General features: G+C 41.1%; 1 protein-coding gene across 8 annotated transcripts in view; it reads right to left on the bottom strand.

Moving 5' to 3' along the window:
• ABCC1 (ATP binding cassette subfamily C member 1 (ABCC1 blood group)) overlaps window positions 1–19,455 on the bottom strand; it is a 47,736-nt gene that overhangs the window by 2,648 nt on the left and 25,633 nt on the right. For 2 of the 8 annotated variants that reach the window (XM_064672891.1, XM_064672883.1), the window contains exons 12-31: window positions 18,959–19,162; window positions 16,299–16,445; window positions 15,837–15,924; window positions 14,919–14,948; window positions 14,707–14,776; window positions 13,708–13,834; window positions 12,355–12,531; window positions 11,131–11,298; window positions 10,604–10,781; window positions 9,213–9,257; window positions 7,307–7,391; window positions 6,348–6,486; window positions 5,208–5,415; window positions 4,594–4,904; window positions 4,006–4,205; window positions 3,364–3,490; window positions 2,914–3,015; window positions 1,737–1,883; window positions 603–761; window positions 284–450 (exon numbers count right to left, since the gene is read on the bottom strand). In XM_064672891.1, the coding sequence (XP_064528961.1) occupies window positions 284–450; window positions 603–761; window positions 1,737–1,883; window positions 2,914–3,015; window positions 3,364–3,490; window positions 4,006–4,205; window positions 4,594–4,904; window positions 5,208–5,415; window positions 6,348–6,486; window positions 7,307–7,391; window positions 9,213–9,257; window positions 10,604–10,781; window positions 11,131–11,298; window positions 12,355–12,531; window positions 13,708–13,834; window positions 14,707–14,776; window positions 14,919–14,948; window positions 15,837–15,924; window positions 16,299–16,445; window positions 18,959–19,162 (2,879 nt within the window). The remainder of the gene's footprint in view (window positions 1–283; window positions 451–602; window positions 762–1,736; window positions 1,884–2,913; window positions 3,016–3,363; window positions 3,491–4,005; window positions 4,206–4,593; window positions 4,905–5,207; window positions 5,416–6,347; window positions 6,487–7,306; window positions 7,392–9,212; window positions 9,258–10,603; window positions 10,782–11,130; window positions 11,299–12,354; window positions 12,532–13,707; window positions 13,835–14,706; window positions 14,777–14,918; window positions 14,949–15,836; window positions 15,925–16,298; window positions 16,446–18,958; window positions 19,163–19,455) is intronic. The other 6 variants (XM_064672885.1, XM_064672887.1, XM_064672889.1 and 3 more) reach the window with 6 other exon arrangements.

The raw sequence follows: 19,455 nt of genomic DNA, 5'->3' as shown, positions 1-19,455 counted from the left end.
GGTGCAAAAAGCAAGCAAACAACTTTCTTAGAAAAACTGCTGCTACTAAAATGCCTGGTCATGCACTAAGAATCCTCCAACTCCCTCCTCAAATTCTCCTGCGGGACTGGAGGGAGCCCCACACTGCACAGCTCTTGCTGGGTCTGACTATATCCTGTCCCAGGTGAGCTGAAAGGTTTCTGGAAATGGAAAGTCTAGTTGCAGATGGGAGGGCACACACACCCCCCTCTCAGTTCTCATTGGGTCTTCGGGCAATTTTCACAGTCACAGTTCTTTGACATACCTGAGGTTCTCACCACCCTCAGCACACTCATGATTCAGTTTATCAGGAAGGGATGACACAAAATTTTTCAGGTGAGCCAATTCCAAAGACCTCCAAATGTCTTCATCAGAGTGTTGGTCAAAAGGATCAAGATTCATACGCAGAGAGCCAGAGAACAATATTGGATCCTGGTCACAAACAGAGACAATTGACAGTGTACACAGAACATGGCAAGTGCTCCAAAAATATTTCTTAGATAATGAAAGGAAAACAACATGTACAGATGCAGCTGCAAGTAAGCTAATAAGGAGTTCTGGTAGTGGCAGGATTTTGCACCTACCTGAGGGATGATGGTGATCTTGAACCGCAGGTCATGGAGCCCTATCTTTGCAATATTAATTCCATCAATAATAATTTCTCCTTCAGCTGCTTCATTAATCCGAAACAAACCTAAAGTGAGTGAGGATTTTCCAGCTCCCGTTCTTCCAACTATTCCAATCTGTTGGGAAGAAATACAGGAACAACTTATTCTGGGAAAGTGTTACAGCCTTTCCAAGCCTTTCTACCCAAAACTGACCCATTTGCAGAAGGTTGTCATATTTGCTGGGCTATCCACACAGCAAAACAGCATAACAGAGAATGATCAAAGGGGAAGAAAAATCACTGGATGTGAAAAAAACAACAACAAAAAGATGTCTCAAGGTTTGCAATCCAATCACAGAAGTTGAGTTTTTCTAGAATTGTAAAGCAAGTCAAGGTTTCCATAATCCTTCGTTTGGTTCATGCTTCATAGTTATAACTGTGGACTTGACATTTATCTTGTTGGAATTTAGAGCAAAATCATACCAAAAGCACTCAGTTTCACACTGTATGTTTTTCTTCCCGGCTAGATTGAAGTCTTGAGCAATTCTTTTCTTTTTTAAAAATATAAAAGATTGCTACTTTGGTTGGATGATATACCTCTCACCATCTGCCCATTCTAACTACTCTTGAGGTACTATTCTGCCCATATTTCTAGGTAGAAAGTGTGCACTGAGGAGAAAACAAATGCCTGGCTGGCTGTCACAAATAAGGAAGCTAGATAGTAGATCTGCCTTGCAGCTACCTTTTCTGCTGCTGTGCAACATCACACTATTATCAGACACCACAGGAATCCACACGGGACTGGGGTGGGAAATTTGTGAGCACACAAGTGAGGAACCAGTAGGAGAAACACACAGATCACAGCATAAACCTCACCTCCCAGTGAAACCAGGCCAAATGATACTTGGCAGCCCCACATAAGTGTATCTTTATCCATGATACAGGACACACCTTGCAAAGGTTGAGAGCCCATGACAGCTGAAGTTACAGCAAGGCTGATTCTACAGCAGCTTTTCTAGTTCTTAAGGACCCCAGACACACTACAGAATTGGTTTAGCCCTTTCTTTGGCTCATGCATGCAGATTTATAAGCTGTAACACTCAGTCATTACCTTTTCACCCCCATTTATGGTAACATTTATGTTTTTCAGAACCAAATCCAAGTCTTCGCGGTAACGTAAACCATAACCTCGAAACTCAATCTTCCCTTCCTCGGGCCAGGTACTCGCTGGGGCGGTTTGTTCGATACTCCACTCAGCCTGAAAGAACCACAGGAACACCTGATCAGCTCCTGCTTCAACCAAATGGGCTGAGAGGACTCAAAGAATGCAGCGAAGAAAAATCCTTCTCAGTGCGTAATTTGCAAAAGGAACTGTGATGGCGATGAGAAGACAGGGAAAGAGTTGCCTCAAGACAGATTAAATGGTCTGTGTAGGCAAGGGTTTGGCTACTGCAAAAGTCCCAGTTGCTGGATAAACTTTCCTGCTACAAATGGCAGAATCATGCAGGCAGTAGGCATCGACACAGCCTGCCTGTACACCCCCACCACGGCAAGGAAACCACTGGGGAAGCCACACGTGCAGCCAGAAGCAGTTTAACTGAGACATAAGTACTAAATGATTAGTAAGCTGGTAAACAGCTGCTGCCTCAGCCTCCAACACAGGTGGGAAAGGAGAGAACACACCCCACTGCATTCACTGCCAGTGCCAAATAAAAAGGCTTTTAAATGTATAAACACTGGTCTGCTACCAGAACTTAAGCAACAATTCTAGGAAGGGCCCTCATAACATTTGGCTGCAAAAACAGTGACTCAAGTCAGGTTTAAGTGACAGGCATGGCAAAGAGAGGCCCCAGGGAACTCTGTTCTGTAAGGGGAACAACTGCAGATTAAATGAGTAGTTCTGTTATCTGAATCAAAACAAAAAAATTAAAACCTCTTTACTCCCCATACTGAGAGCAAAAAGAGAAACACAAATGAAAAAAATAATAGTTAGAGACTTAGGAAACCAAAATGTTTGTTCAGCCCCACTGCTTAGTCCTAGGCCAGAACAGCACATTTCCTAAATAGCATTGTGTAAATATCAGTGGATACACATTAGAAGCATCTACAGGAACTGCCTGCTGAGATCCAGCCTGTCCCAAGCAGGGGACAGCACTGACAACACTGAGCTCTGTGTCCCCCCTCAGCTCAGATCACAGGCCCAACCTCCAACCCATTCAGCCAGACAGCAGGTGAGACCTCAGAACAGGGCATTGACTTCTACAGGTGTGGCAGACAACTCATTGTACCTCCTTCTCCATTTCAGTATATTCTTTGACTCTTTCAACAGCAACAATGTTGGTTTCCACCTCAGATGACATGCGAACCAGCCAGTTCAAATATGCTGTAATCTGCAAGAAGGAAAGAAGTCTAGAGGCAGTTTACACTAAATATGTTACCTGCAACAAATAAAAGACATGGAACAACCAAAGCACTGCAAGTTCATGGAATCATAAACACAGACAAGATCTTGGTTAATCACTGCTGGAAAGGAGAAGAGTTGAGATGCTGCATACCCTCACACAGGGAAGGCACAGAAGGAACTTTCCAGCACCTTCTCAGATACTATTTGTAGTTATTATTCTCTTTCTATGTTCCTTATATTAATTTTCCATCCAAAGCCATATCAAGGTTCTGGCTTTCTGATGCAGTCTTACAAATCAGAGGTGTTTTTTTTTTTCCAAGAAAGGTAAAACTACCTGCAGTGAGTAGGATACCGAGAGGCCAACCAGTCCTGCGCTGAGTTTGTTGCGTGCAATCACTGCAAACAATGCTGCAAAGAGGACAATAAAGTTCCCCACGTACTCCAGACGGACAGCCAGCCACCTGCCAGGCAGAAAAACAGAATGCATCTTTCCAGGAGTTCACCCACAGAAAATTAAGGATGTGCAACCGGTGTTCTGTCACACATGTTTTTTAGAAGACCATTAACATGGCATGTGTGTCCTGCTAGTGACACAGGAACTGCCAGATATCTGAGGTTCTGCTTCCAGCAGCATCTGAACCTAGCTGCATCCAAAATTAATAAATCTTTCAGGTGCGTGAATTCCAGTCTCAACCACAACTGATTTCCAAACTAACATTGGGATCAATTAATCAAAACTTTTAAAAGAATATAAGCCAGAAGTAAGGCAGAAACTCTCAGAAAGAAGAGAGATTCAGAATTAGTAATCTCCACTTTATCACAGAAGTTTAAGCAAAACACCTGTGAAACCAATATACCCCCACAGGCTTCCCTACCCTGGACAAGAATGCCAAGAGCTGTGATTGCTCAGGAGCACAGCCAGCAGAACCATGTCCTTCCCAGATAACCACCCTTCAATATTCAGCCCCACTGTTACCTGTTTGCAACAATGCTTGGATAATAAGCTTTCTGATTTTCATCCACTTTCATGTCGTTCTGCTTTATGAAACGTTTCTGCTCCTCAAAGGCTCGAATGATACTGACTCCCAGCAGGGTCTCATTGAAGTGAGAATACACGGGAGAACGACTGACAGACTCGAGGCGTTTGAGCTGCCGAGACGTGGCCACATAAAATCTCTGCAATTCAGAGTATGAGAATTACGGTTACATCAGACTGCGTCTGAAAAGACAAGGGGAATCATAAGACAGTACCCTGCCATCTGGGCTGTTACTTACAGAGATTCAACTTACATGTGGAAATACACACCTTCTCTAACACTTTTAGGCCCAAAAACACCATTACATACACAGTGCTGTCTTTAAACAACCACCAGTCAAACCACCTCATGCAATAGCCATTTTCTGCTCTTTCTCTTCTCAGCAAGTTTAGTTCAACAGTATAAAACACACACATCACCACAGTGACTCAAACCCAGCATATTACAGTCCATCTTAGAGCAGAGTAAGAACTCTCTTAAATAACGAGTGACTGCTGGTCTTAGTTCCCCCAGGTAACACCCCTTACCTGCACAAACAAGTAGGCAAGTCCCAGAGGTGGAATAATGACAGCAGCTATAGGTGTGGCCAGCAGAATGATGATACAAGCCCCAATCACATTAAACATTGAGCCCATGAACATTTTGATGATTGGTGGAATGGTGGAGTCAATGGTATCTATCTCCTTAGAAAAACGGTTCACTAGATTTCCACTTGGTGTACGTTCAAAGAAACTCATTGGAGACCTGAGGACATTGTGCAGCAGGTTATGGTGTAGGTGTCGTGATGCAAATATTCCCCCTATTGACACGACCATTGAGTAGCCAAACACAGCAATACCTAGAAAAGAAGACTTACTTTTAACTGCTGCCACCTCTCACACAAAACATTTCCTAATTTTGTCATCATTTACCATTAGCATGTCTCTAGTACAACTAATCAGCCAGGGAACTAGGGTTCACTACAGGAAGACCTAGCAAATATGTCAAGCAGTTTAAAAATAAAAAGAAAAAAGAAAAAAATCAGTGAAAACATCACATTCCTGTCCTAGAAGAAGTTGTTTCTCCATTACAAAAATTTGTGTCATATTTGAACGCTTTGCTCTGAATCAGCAAATGTTAAAGTAGGTAAGACCAAACAAACCTTGAGAAATTCCCAGTGCTCCATATACTCCCAGTCTGACATCTGTGTACTGCTGTGTCCCATTGATAACAGGATCATCTGTCCATAAACTTAGCCAGTAGTTGGAAGCCAAGGAGGCTATATGATTACACAGGAAGAGGAAAATGCTCAAGAAAGACATAAAGAGTCCAATTGCTTTCATGTAGTCCCAGTACACCGATGCCTTTACCTGAAGACAGAAGGGAAAAAAAGAAATACTCATTTTGCAGATGAAGTTTCAAACGCAGCAACTTCCCCTTCTCTAATGCCTATTTAAAGTCAGTATCCCTGCATCAGGCCATGAAAACACAGAGCTGCACTCTGTAGAGCCACTGCTTGGGAACACATGCTGCAAAGCACTCGATGGAGACACGCCAAATCCAACATCCCCTCAGGGCAGGCACACATCATCTTTCGTTGTCATCCAAGGGAAGGGAGGAGTAGGGAGAGAGCTGCCTGAAGTAACACAGAGCATCAGTAGCACAGCCAAAAACTTTACTGAGGAGTTCCAGTTTTTGGCTCTCTGTACACCACAAGATTATAAAGCCTTTAAACCAACCCTTGCTCCACATGGCTTGTATCCTACGATCTATGTTTAACCAACAACAAGCAATACCAGCTTGCACTCAAGCAACATTGCTAGGAGGGGTAACTGCCATTTTCCCAGGAAGCTCAGTCTCAGGTTTCTTAAAAAGCCCTGGGTATCCTGGGATTAGATACTTGTGTCTACAGTGGAAACTTGGCTTAAATTCATCTGAGTCGATTCCAGCTCCCTATACTGAAGGGCAGATTTCATTAGGTCACCTAATTTGTCACAACCTCTCTCCAAGAAACAGCTGCAAGGTTTTCGTTTCTTCTTTTAAACCTTGATGTGGTCAGGCCCATCATCTTACACAAAAGGTTTGGTGTCGACATTCTTTCTGCAGGCAAGCACGGGGCTCAGGTTTGGGAGCAGAGGGCACAGCAACACTTCCATGAAGTATTACACAACAAGCAGCAAGTTCAAGAATTCCCTCAGCCCTTTCTCACGCCAGTTACGTGGCCTTCAGAAGCTATTTTCTTCTAAAAGGGATTTTTCCAAAACTGAAAGAGGGCCCAGGAAGTGGGGACTGGAGACCTTACCCTCCCGGTCTTCGCTGTGTCGGCCTCCATCAGTTTCCAGGAATTCTTTTCAGCAAGTGGCTTCTGCAGCTCTGCTGTGCTGCTCTGCTGCTGGGACTTCCCAGTGTCTCTGCTGTATGTTGAAGAGTTACTGAGTTGCCTGTTAGCAGACATTTTATTTTTCAGTTTTAGCTTGACATAGGACAGGTGTTTACTTCATAAGTAGGCTTTGACAGTCCACAGCTCCAAGTCAGTGGTTTACATTCCCATGGAGATCTCCTCACCAGCCATCATGGGGCCATGAGTACTTCCCTCCTCCCCTCAAAGTGCACTCTCCTAACCCTCACTGATGGCATTCAGTCCCCAAGTGCCCCGTGTTCAGACACAAGTAACACTATGAGCCAGATAAGGAAGTGTTGGTTGCACAATCAAACTCCAGAAAGAAAAATGCTTTGTGACCAACACCACCAAGGCTTTACAAACCCTGTCATCATATACATTGCAGCTGCTGGAGTGCAATAAAATGTTCCCCCACTCACATCAAAACTGGCAATTTTACTCCCAGGCACTCATTAACTTCCAGAAATACACTGTCTCCAGAGCACCGTAAGAATAAGGCAAAGCCTATGACATGATTTTGGAAAGGTATAATCAGAGGAATTGCAAGCATAGCAGCAGCTGTATTAGGTCAGACTAAAGGTCCACTTAGCACTTCATCCCATCTGACAGCAGTCAAATGCAGAAGCTTTGGGAACATGTACAAAGCTGGACTAGCCAATAAAATACTCTCCCTTTTATGCAAGCCAAACCCACGGTATATTTTGCAACACAAGTTTCTTTCTCAGGCTGCTGGATCCAGCATGATATATTTTCCTCTAACAAATACCATAAACATAAATTACTCTTTATCCACATCTGAGTAACAGCATTGAAAAAAAGGGGGAGAAGGGAAAAAGAAAAATAAAAAGGAGAATACACACCTATGCATTAACTTTCCAGGGGCTTCATTCACAAGGACTCCATTTTCTACAGGCTTTCCTTCTTTTGTAGATGGACTATTTGTATCTGAGGGGATGAAAAAGTAAACATGAAAATGGTACAGCAAAGAGACACAGGGGTTTCATTTCCAGCCCAAACGACTGATGCAGTCCTGATGTGCAAACAAAGCAGGGAACACAGGTATTTACAGATACTAGCAGAAAATTGACCAGGTGAATGAATAAGTTTAGTTCCACCCCCAACAGGATTCATTGCCAAGACAGGGAACATTTTTTTTTTCTACTAAATGTAGGTCAGTAATAATAATGTAATATAATTATGAGGACATACTTTATGTTAAAGCATGCAATACCAAGTCACATGTGACTCACTCTATGGAAAAAAACCCAACACTCCAGCCACTCCTTTACAAAGCACATCTTTTACACAGTTAATTATAAATTATATTCAATTTAAACTGCAATGAGAAGACATTCTAGTAAATGATGGAGCAAAGCTGTAAGAACAGCAGGCATGTGCAAGGTTAAGCAGGAAGAAATGTGCAAAAGCCTGGTGTTTTAGGCAACTATAGGAATCAGATTAATTTAAGCAAGAGATCTTTCCATGAATTGTTATCCCACAACATCCCCCTTGTACCAAGATGCAGCACACACAAAACAATTGCCAAAAAAACTTCAGAAAACCTGTCAGCTTGAAAGATTAACCTTTTTGAGCCATTTAAATCAGTGTTATACAGTGCCACAAGTAAAACTTCTCAGTTCAGGTTATGTCATAATTTTCCTTATAAAAACCAAACAACTGACTCCTAAAAAATTACCTGTCAAGTAAACAGAACTTTATTTTCATGTATGAAAGTTAATTTGGAATTTGTAACACAGAATTTTGCATTTTATACTGTTTATGCGAACAAAGACACCCAACTGCATCTATTCAAAAGATATTTAGGAAGAATTGTGGAGATCTATAGTCTGAAATTTTCATGTTCTTACAGTAAAGCAAAATATATCCATAAAATAGTACGTGTGGACTGCTTGAACACAGAGCTGTTCCCTCCTGTCTGCAAACTGAACATTTGTTCATTACCCTAAAAACCCAAAGCTAAATTGTTCAGCATGATCTTAAGCATAAAAACAGCAGAAGGTGTGAAAAAGTGAAAAGTTCAATTATTTAGTTTTTTCTTATATGAGCAAACCAAGATGGGACTGGTTATTTTAAGCACTTGACAGCATTTGTTTTGAAAAGTTCCCATATGAAAACCAGCAAGCATTCCAGCATCATACTGCTTTAGAACATCACTGAAATTCCAAACCCACATGAAGAAAACAAAACCACAAATAAACCTCCCTCCCCTAACAGCTCTTACATTTGATTTTATGTTGTAGGCTACAAAGATTTCTTGCCTATACTGCATTTAGCTCTTGAGAACAAAAAATGCTCAAGACTGCCATAGTAAATCTGGCATATGCACTTGGGGTATAAGCCCACTAATGAGGGCTCTGTTGAAAAATGTGTCCAGAATTCATATAAGGGAACAGCTGTGAAGTACTGAATACACATATGAGAACAAAAGGGACCCTCAGGACTCAATCCTGAATGATGCCTCCCTGGGTACACTCACTACACTCCCGGGTCCAGGGTGTACTTTTAAAGTTTATTTAAAGCTTCCTCATGGAAGCGTTTGAGATAAAGAACTGCTGCTTGAGTTACCTACAAGCTGCCACACCAACTGCTGTAGCTCACACAAACCATGCAAACCATGCATATAACTTCTATTGTGCAGATAAAATTCTTCTAATAATGACTCAATCTCTTGTAAATAAACTGCAGCTACTCATATTACTCCAGCGTAAGCACTGATATAAAGCCACATGGCAAAAGAGCAGTTACCTGTTTCCAGAGGTTGCATCGTTCCTTCTAATGAAGGATCTGACTCTAAAAGCACACATAATTAACTTCTCCAGAACACACTCAACCATTTTCAATCTTTACAACAACGCATTCAAGAATAACCTAAACCACAAAACCATAAATGCCCAGGGCAGAATCAAATTTGCTGAAATGGACCTATTTTTAATCCCAAGCCTCGTGCATAGTGTTCCCACACACAAAAGAAACCCCATGAAGCTGAGGATGGGAAAGGCAGCAGTACAGCACACAGAAAGAGGTAACCCTCAGGAATCCCAACGGGAGAGAAAGGCTGGGAGGCAACGGAGAGCAGAATCACAGCCAAACCTCAGAGACTGGGTAGGAGGAGAGGCTCTCCCACCCCTGCAGGAGCAGACATATTCCAGCCAGAAAGCCCCAATCCAGTGTTTTCAGGCAGCCAACACATAGCTTCAGGCACAAGGGAGCCTCCCTTTTAAAGTGAGTGTGCAGATACCCTCCAGCTATCTCAGACTGACTCCAAGATCCTGTGATTCTGAATAATAGTGACCTTTTACATATTTGATAAATATTAGTATTATCCCCGTGAATCAGACAAATAATGCTCCTATTTTTCACTTTTTACCACTGGCAGAAGATCACTCTACCAAAACTGATAAACAACCTTGCTGCAAATAGGTTAACCCTGTGATACAGCAAAATCCTCTCAGATCACCAGTCATAATGAAGTTAAAAGTGCCCTTTATGAGACAACTGCAGAGAAGCACGGCAAAAGACAAAGCACTGGCTCATTCTCCAAAAGAACATTCAGTATTTAAATGGAAAAATAAAGTAACTTAGTTTAGTGTAAAGGACTTCAAAATCTATTTTCCACAGGAAAATCACCATAGGTGAGCCACTGAAGAAAACAGGTTGGAGGCAAAAGCCTGAGTTCCCTTATTAAAATCCAATACTGCAACTGTCTGCAGATTAAAAAAAAGAAATCTGAAGTATATTCCTCTATCAGTGCAGCTGTTTTGTGAAGCAGAAGCAGGAGTCAAGGACATCAGCTAAAAAATTGAGTTGTTGCTTCCTCCTCCCTGTCCCCAAAGGAATAATGTGCATAAAGAAGACACATCCTAATGGAGACAGGAAGGGTGTATAAATCCCAGCTGGCCTTTATGCAGTCTCACAAACATCTGTTTTTTTTCACTAAGAGGGATTTTATTACAGATCTGTTATACAATTTGCTAAATTTTAAGAAAGAATGCGTGCTTAATCTCACAACCTTGAATGCCCTTAAAGACATAAGCACCTCTACCTATAGGTAATCACAAGGTAATTTAACTTCCCTTCCACTACTACTATTTTTCCTCTAACATGACAGACATCAACTTATCCCAAGATAAGCTTACCACTGTTCTCCATGCTTTGTTCAGCATTAGCATATGTACGAAGAAACTCAGCAAAAGCCCCATCTTGCTCCAGCAGCTCCTGATAGGAGCCCATCTCAGAGATTTCTCCATCAGTCATTACCAGAATTGTATCCATTTGAGGCAGATAGTTGATTGCATGGGTTACCAAAAGCCGAGTCTAAATAGCAAAAGAAAAAAAAAGATTTTCAAACATCTCAAATTAGTAAATACCATGGTTGAACTACTGCTCTTACTGCTTGAATTACGTTTATAAATACAGTAATAACAAGGGATAGGTATGTGGCATTTTTAAGAAAAAATTATTCCATTGAATAATTTTGAATTACAGAAACCAGAGCACCTTTCATTATAAAAATCTCAGTGTTTTATAGAAGTTCTCTAAAAATCATAGAAGCATCCTTTCATTTTTCAGATGTTAAAAACAAAAGCCTGAATATGCAACTTAACAAACTCAGCCAAGAAAAAGAAAAAGCATTCTCTAGAGACCAGTATTCATTATGACATACTTTATTTTTCAGGATTCCTTTCGGTCCAATAACTTTTTCAAAAATATGTTTCCCAACATGAGCATCAACAGCTGATAAAGGATCATCAAGTAAATAGACATCTGCATTACAGTAAACTGCCCGAGCAAGACTGACTCGCTGTTTCTGTCCTCCAGACAAATTCACACCCTGGGGAAACAAGAAAATAGGATCCTTTATTTAGAGCTGAAAAGAGATGTCTTGCTACAGCTTATGAAAGACACAAGTCATAGGTGGTTTATTCAAATCAGAAGAATTTCAGCACTGTATGAAACAGATCTCCACAAATAATTTCCCTACCACAACAGCACAAGCAATCCGTCAAAATCCTCCTGGAAGGAAGCACATATATTATGTTGCCACTGTCAGGGAAGGGTTAGCCAAAAAAGTGTTGCTAGTCTTGTAAAGCTATTAACCCTGACCAACCTACCTATCTTTGTACATTGAGGAGCTACCTTTCTTCTCAGCTGTATTTCTGCAGTGCTGCCTATGATTTAATGAACAAACTCTGTCCACACTCTGCAACCTGGCCGGCCTGCTGACCAATAAGGAAGATAAAGCTGCCCCCTTTGGTGAATGTGGGGCTGTCAGTTATTTATATAGCTGAGAGCTATATCCACCTCTAACCAGTCAGCAGGCAAAGTACATATCCCAGTCTTCAGGAGAGCCCCAGCTGAGCAGAATGTCCAGCAGCCACATACACATGCTCTGTCATGTTCACGGGAAGGGGACACCCGGTCCTGCTTCCATAGCACAGCACTACAACTTTCCAAATCCCACACCACACACACTTTTGCAACCAAGGGCCAGTTTTGGGGTGGTGGTTGTTTTTGTGGTTTGTGTTTTGGATTTTTTGGGAGGGGTTGGTGTTGGAAGGAATGATTGCTTGTTCTTAAGGAAGCTGAAGTGTTCAGAAGATTCTTCTGCTGTTTTCATACATTTTTCTGCTCTATGACCATGGCAACTTAGAGACGACTAAAAACTGTCATTGCAAGATGCTTTTGCATTTGTAATTGAGGACTGGTTTCCTCCCATTTGAGGCTTAAAGATGAGGAAAATACACTGTACCAATCTGCCTCTTATTCCAGAGGATTTCTACTCTGAATGTTTTAAATTCAATACGATTTAGAGATAAAGCAGAATGAAAGTCCCACAGCCTTAACTACAAGCAGTAGCACTGTTACGGTAGTGTGGGTATTCAAATACCTTTTCTCCTATTTCTGTTTTGTCTCCTGAAGGAAGAATCTCTATATCAGGCAGCAGAGCACAGACCTCAATCACACGCTTGTACCGGCTCTCATTCATCTCCCTTCCAAAGATAATGTTATCTTCCAGAGTTGCATTTTGGACCCAGGCTTGCTGAGGAACATAGGCTACAGAGCCCTGCAAGAAAAATAAAGTTCCTTATTTAGTACTTTAGACTAAGAGTCTGCACACAGAGTCAAAGCACAGCAGGGCTTTGTGAGGCAGGCAGTGCTAATCACCTCCCAAATTGCCTACGGTCATTTCAAAACTGTACAAAGTAGTTCTTGGGCTACCACCTCCTCCAAAATGTTAGTTTTATAATCCTCTCTGTAAGTGAAAGTAACAAAGTGCATTGGTAGAAAATAAAGGACTTCAAACAAAATAGGATTAACATAAACCTGGAGGAAACATTTGTTTAGAGAATGTTTGTACAAATTACTGAATGTCAAAAGTCATTAGTTCTTTCATATAGTTATAAATTACATTCTTCATAAAACAATTTAATCTGGAATGCAAGTGTTTAACAAATGCACCCTGCCAAGAGATTTCTGCAGAAAGCACAGGAAGTTGTTTTCATATAAAAGTCACTTCAAAGAAAGAGACTGAGATAATGCAAAGTATTTTGCTTTGAGGATCATTTCTGCCTTCTCTTTCTCCACTATAGTTAGTGATTCAAATCTCACCTACCTTGTTTTTCCCCAGCAATTTTGGAGGTTACCAAACCTACAGTTTGCAATATACTCGTATGGAAAGGAAATTATTTTAAGAGCAAAACATTACAGCAGCAGCAAAATACAAAGCAAGGACTTTTCACTTATTTATTTATCTACTTCCAGGTCATTTTCCTCTGTGAGCTCTGTGCAACTCTGACGTCTAGGAAAGTGCAAACTGCAACAGCAGCTTTTCCCATGTTTGGGTGTCTGGGTGCATCCTCTCTCCTTGTAATTCTCTGATGTCTAAGAAGGTATGACCCAATGCTGCTGTTCCTCAGGCTGGAGTAAAATAGGGTTTCCTCAACTCATACCCAGTTGGCAACAAGACTCACCAGAATACTTATCTTAGAAACCTTCATCATTCTATTTGTCTAAATCTGAAACCAACAGATTTGGATGTTGTTGAGTCCAGGCTTAACAGGCAATTATACAAAGTGCAGGCTAAGGCACATACATGGCTTGTATGTGCCAGGAAATCAGGCTAAAAAGTGCATTCATTTGAAAGGCTGTCTCTTTCCCCCTTCACACCTCTCAGAAATCTAGATAGAATCCCTCTGGCAACACCCACAAATAGCTGAAGGATTCTTCAGACATATCACACCTTGACAACCACGTAGCCTTCCTTCTTGTCCATCTCCCCCAGTAATGCAGACAGCAGTGAAGACTTTCCACAGCCAACCTGACCAACAACAGCCACCAAGGAGCCTTCAGGAACAGTGAAATTAATGCTGAAATAAAGTGCACATAATTCAGCCTCGCTTGCTGGCACATCCCAGTAGTTAAACAGTCAATTGAATTGCCCATATAAAACCAGATGCAATGTGAACACTCACTGCAAATACTGATACAGAACCAAACTGTAACTGTTTGAAAATGCAAACCTCTTATTCAGAAAGCACCCAGCTCTTCTTATACTTAGAACATAGTATTAAAATATGTAATTAATAAAAAGGGGGGGAAAAAGTAAGAAAAAAAGCACTGAGAGCTGACCTTGCCAATATTTCTTGCAAATGCTCTGTGAACACAAATGTAAATACAAATGGATGCTTCCCAAGGAATATGCTATTTAAGTCCCAAGAAAGAGCAGCCAAAGTTAAGGAAGGGAACAGGGCACATGGAACACAGGGCTTGTAGCTGCATCAGCCCAGTTACTTTGTTAGGCATACCATGTGCAAGGTTCACCACTGGTTTTCTGCAGCACGGGAATCAAGAATGGCTACAGTTCAGCAAGAATCAGATTGTGAAAGGGAGACTGAGGAATGAGGCAAAAATGAGAGACCAGGGATGATTCCAAGGGGCTGACCTGGCTGCATCCTCTAGATGGAGCTCACCCCATCTGCAGCACACAGCAAGACCTTGAAATCCCTTGCAGTTTTCTCCTCTCCTATTACACCTCTTGCTACTCCCCTTTATATATTCCATGCATGCAATACACCGTAAACCTCTTCAGCTTATGAAGGCCCAATTTATACAGAAGAGATGTCATTTGTTCTATTTCTTTAAGGCAACAAACTCTTCTCCATACGTATTTTATAATTCAAATATAGATCATTTATGATGCAGCAATTTACGGGGTGGAATGAAGGGTACCAATTCTTACCTGTTCAGCAAAGGAGAATCAGTTTTGGACCAGCTAAACGTTGCATTCTTTACAACAATGCATCCTTCAGCTGCAAACAGAAAACTCATATTTATAAAAGTATCAATGAAAGGTGCATACATGCTCTGGATCATGCCGCAGAAGTCAACCTAAACATGCACAGGCAGAGGTATAAAGCTGCTTTTGCAGAAGAAAAACAACTCACTGCTTACCACAAAATTTGTCTTCTGCTTTTACTGGATCTAGTAAGACAGCAGAGGTTCCAAGGTTACAGTCATTCAGCAACCAGGAGGTACATGAATGTCAACCACACAGAGACAGAAACTAATTCAGCTGCATCCTCCTTTATCCAGCACTGCTAAGTCAGTTCAAGAAACCAGCAGCTCCATCTGACTTGTGTTTTAACAGAAGCATCAGCTAAACTGCCCATTTACCATGTCAAGTTGCTACACAAATGATAGGCCAAATAAATCAAACTACCACATAAAATACCTTTGACCAAAAATACTGTTCAGTGAAATGTCACATGGAAGTGGCATCTGTAGTTTTTTATAGCAACAACTCAAAATATACCACTTCTAATTCAACCAAGTATGCAATTAATACTGGTCCAGCTAAATATTTGCATAGGTGTGCAAGTACAACCCATTATGGACAAAAAAAAACCCCCAAACCCCACACTAAAGATTTGCAAGCAATTTATTCATGGCTATCAGCTGAGAAAGGGGAGGGGATATTCTCAAAAGAAAGATGAAGAGATAAAAAAAATACAGCAGATGACTCCTTACCAAAAAGCCAAGTGACTAAAATGATACAGAGCTCATTAACTGCCTGAGAGGGAGTGGTACAGATTTCACTGGCTTTGTAAAGAGGAAGTAACAAAATTTATTTAGAAATTACTGACACAGCTAAAGTCAAGTTTTGCTTTGGACACAGGAGTTGTGGAGAGGAAAGAAACTATCTGAGATGGAAGTAGAACCTTTATACAACTTTCCTTTTACAAACTCCCTTCTCTGCTGTCTAAAATTTATCAGTGAAATCTTCCAAAAATGCAGTAAATTTTCTACAGAAATCAAAAGACACCACCCAAAACCTGTACACACTGATTTTCAGCAGGCAAAGAAGCTCACCCTCTGGCGTGGGACCCCTGATTATGCTGTCTGGATCTAACTCTTCATGAGACAGGAACACCCTAAGGCGCTTCAAGGAGACACTGGCCTGCATGGAAAAGGGATATAAAACTATCATATAGTCTGCTCATTACATTTAAGAGCTCATTATTTTGCACCACATATACATTACACATTATTACACACTCCTAATCCCTCCTTAAATCCACTGCATAGTTGCTTGGACAGTCATCAAGCTCACACTTCCCAAACCACAAGAATCACGACTGATTTCAGGAACACCCATCCGCCACGACCAGGACTGATAATTTTGCTTGCACTGCACTTAACACAGGAACTGCAAAGCTCCCTTTCTGAGGTGGTTGAATTTCACCAGTGGACATTCACTAAGCATGGGAATATAATCTTTCCACCCAGGGCCTACTTCTGCACAGAAACACCTGTTAATGACTCAAGTCTTACTTCCACTATGTTGCTGATAACCATAGGAAGCATGTTCAGTGGAAACCTGAGGATGTTGAATAAAGCCAGAGAAACAAATGCCTTCTGAGCATCCAAGATGTTGTTCTTGTTTACGGTGACGTACACAGCAAACGTGGACAAGGCAACCTGAAAACAAGGGGCAAAGGTTACAGTTGGGGTAACATGTCTGAAAGCCACCAAGTCAGGAGCACACAGTCTGACAACTGCAATCAGAGGACTACAAATCAAAGAAAGTGGAATGTTCAGGTAACTTCCTCACTCCTGATAACAGTTTTTGCAAAACAAACATTTGATTTAAATCTATTGTCAGAAAAAGAAGTTGATGGCTCCCCTTGGAAAAGTGTTTAGTGCTAAGTGCTAACTTTCTTCACATAGCAAGGGTGAAACCACAAATATCCCAGGCTCTTTGTGGTCACACTGCTGGAGAAAGGAAGGAGAGAAACGATCACTGGTCTTTCTTCCTGCACTATTTCAGTTTTAAGGCACTCCTCATAGTACCAGATACTGGATCAGTAACATTTATAGACATTTACAGAAAAGTTAGAAACACCACGATGCTAACATGTTTTGTATTTTGTAGAGACTACCACAACCCTAGATTTCCAAATACAGCTCACTTTATCGTGGACAGACTGTTTTCCAGGAAACCTGAAATTGCATTACAAACATGAAGCCTTATAGTAATTAAGCTTTTCTGTTGTGAATTAAGTTTCATGCTGAGCAAGAAAATTACATCAAACCACTGTTATTATCAGTCATAAGCTATAATTCCAAAAATCTATATACTTATCTTTTTAAAAATATGCTGAATAAATTATAATAACATTCTGCAAGTAAACCCAGATGTTCACTTTCAGATCTATTCCCTTCATAGCTTTTTCTTCCACGGTAACCCCACTCATACATCAGTCTATCACAAGATCCAGAAACTGTTTCCAAAAGACTGCCAATTAAAACAAGAAATCAAGGCAGACAAACCTTTGGCATCCCCCCTCCTAAAAGACTTGAAACAATTAGCCCTCCACTTAAGGAGCATCTCATCTAAGCACAGCATCCACTGAAGACATGAGTACTTCTGCTCACAATGGGACTGCTGTGAAGACATGTATTGTTCTTGGAGCAGCAGCTGACTCAGCTGTGCCTGGTACAGTAGCCTGTTTGTACAGTCCTCAGTTTGGACAACCACGTCCCAGGGAGAAAGCCCTCCAGTGGAGATCAAAAACAAGAAAGGGTCCAAAGAATAACCTCACACACAGCATGCCTGCACTCTTGTGTTACCAACAGTTAGGCTGAAATACACCCTTATCAGCACACAGAGCAGTAGGGGAGGTACTGCAAATAAATAGTTTCCTGACACCGTTATTAAAAGAGCCCTGGCCATGGAAACAGGAGAAACAGTACACGATATAAAAGTTTTCAATGTCAAAAGTGCTTTCAAGTAGGTGCTCGCAACAATTCTTTAATCAGAAGTTCAGAAGAACATATGAAAAAAACAAAAATCCAAGAAATGAGATGCTGAACAACAGCTTTGTGTCTGATTTGCCCCAGTGTCAAACCCCCCTGCAGAGCAGGATCACTGCCACACATCCACAATGTCTGCTGGAACAGAGCTACATTTTAGGGGAATCTAACAGACTCCACAGAACAGCATTAAGGAGTTCACCTGCAGAGTTTTATTTAGAAATTTCATTTAATAATGTATCTATATTAAAATCATCTTAGACTTCTTTTAGAAAAGCATTCACTTAAGAATGCAGCAGATGCTTCCTACGCAGGGCAGCGCTTCTCTGCCTTTCATCATGCCCAAAACATAATGTAAACACTAAAAATGTTTGCAGGGAAGGAATCTGAGACTGGAAAGTACACTTAAACACCTTCAACTGGAACAGCACATATTTTATCCTAATGTAGTCATGGCTTTTATTTGCTTCTGCAGACAAGAGCAAAGGCCCCTTGTTCTAATAGGGTCTGAAGCAATTTTGATGTGACCTCACCCTTCTCTCCCTTTTATTAGCTGAAATGTAAGCTAATCACAAACACAGTAGGGATGTTTCGCATATCAATGATTTCTTTTTTTTTTAAATAGGAATTTGAAGCAATCCCAAGCTATGCAATGGCTTTACCTGCCCATATTGTTCTTAAAAAGATGCCAAGAGAACCCTGGCCAGAGGTACTCCTGGCACACCATGTCCCCATTCCATCAAGGACTCTTATGTTAGGACCAGCTGCTCTCAAAGACGCTGAAATAAGGGATTTTTTTACTCTGTCAGCCACAGCTCCCACCTGGAGGGTACCATGCACATCAGTGACCCCTCCTAACCTCTGACCATACATTTAACCTTAGGTACCCCAAGTACTCCACCAAAAATAATAGAGGGGATGCAGAGGAGGTTTGTATTTTCAAATACTTCAGCCATTAACTTCTAGAATACGTCTAACTCAGATGTCACTGAGTTTCAAAGAAAACAGTAGTGCCTTTTCATAGAGAAGTGAAGCCCTAAGTGTTGTGTCCCATCACTTCAGAGGACAATCTGACTCTTCCACTCATTAAAACACAAAACTAAAAGAAGTCCTCAAGCAATGTCTTGGAAAGCACCATCCCAAAAAGGAGAGAAGACTTCTAGATTTGTTTCACTTACCAAAAAAGGAGCACAAACCCAAGTGAAGGTTGCCATTGCAGCAAGGTAAGCAGATTTTTTTAGGACTTGAAGTTCTTTCTGTCTGATCTCTAATACCTTCTCTCTGAAGGCTAATTCCCAAGCATAAAGTTTCAGAACTTTAATCCCATTGAGAATTTCATTCATCAGCTTAATTCTGTTGTCTTTGCTCTTCATTTGAGCCACCTAAAAACAACATTGCAAAAAATAATTAACAGAGCACAATACTTGGCAGAGCCTCAAAGTCCTGAGCTTTGTATTTTGCAATGGCAAATTTACCTCATTATCATCAAAAGCTTACTAGCTTCCCAAGCAGGAAATCTGAGATACTATCTGAACAAACAAATATGCAGAATTAACGAGACGTTTTAAACCAATTAAAAGAATACTTCACCCAACTGAAAAGCCAAACCAAGATCAAAACAGCTGTGGCACTGGTTTAAGTGTGATTAACCCTGCATCAGGGAGCCCTGGGACTC

The sequence above is a fragment of the Pseudopipra pipra genome, chromosome 16 (genome assembly GCF_036250125.1).
Source record: "Pseudopipra pipra isolate bDixPip1 chromosome 16, bDixPip1.hap1, whole genome shotgun sequence".
In the NCBI taxonomy this organism is placed as follows: Eukaryota; Metazoa; Chordata; class Aves; order Passeriformes; family Pipridae; genus Pseudopipra; species Pseudopipra pipra.
This window is presented reverse-complemented; position numbering and strand designations above follow the sequence as displayed.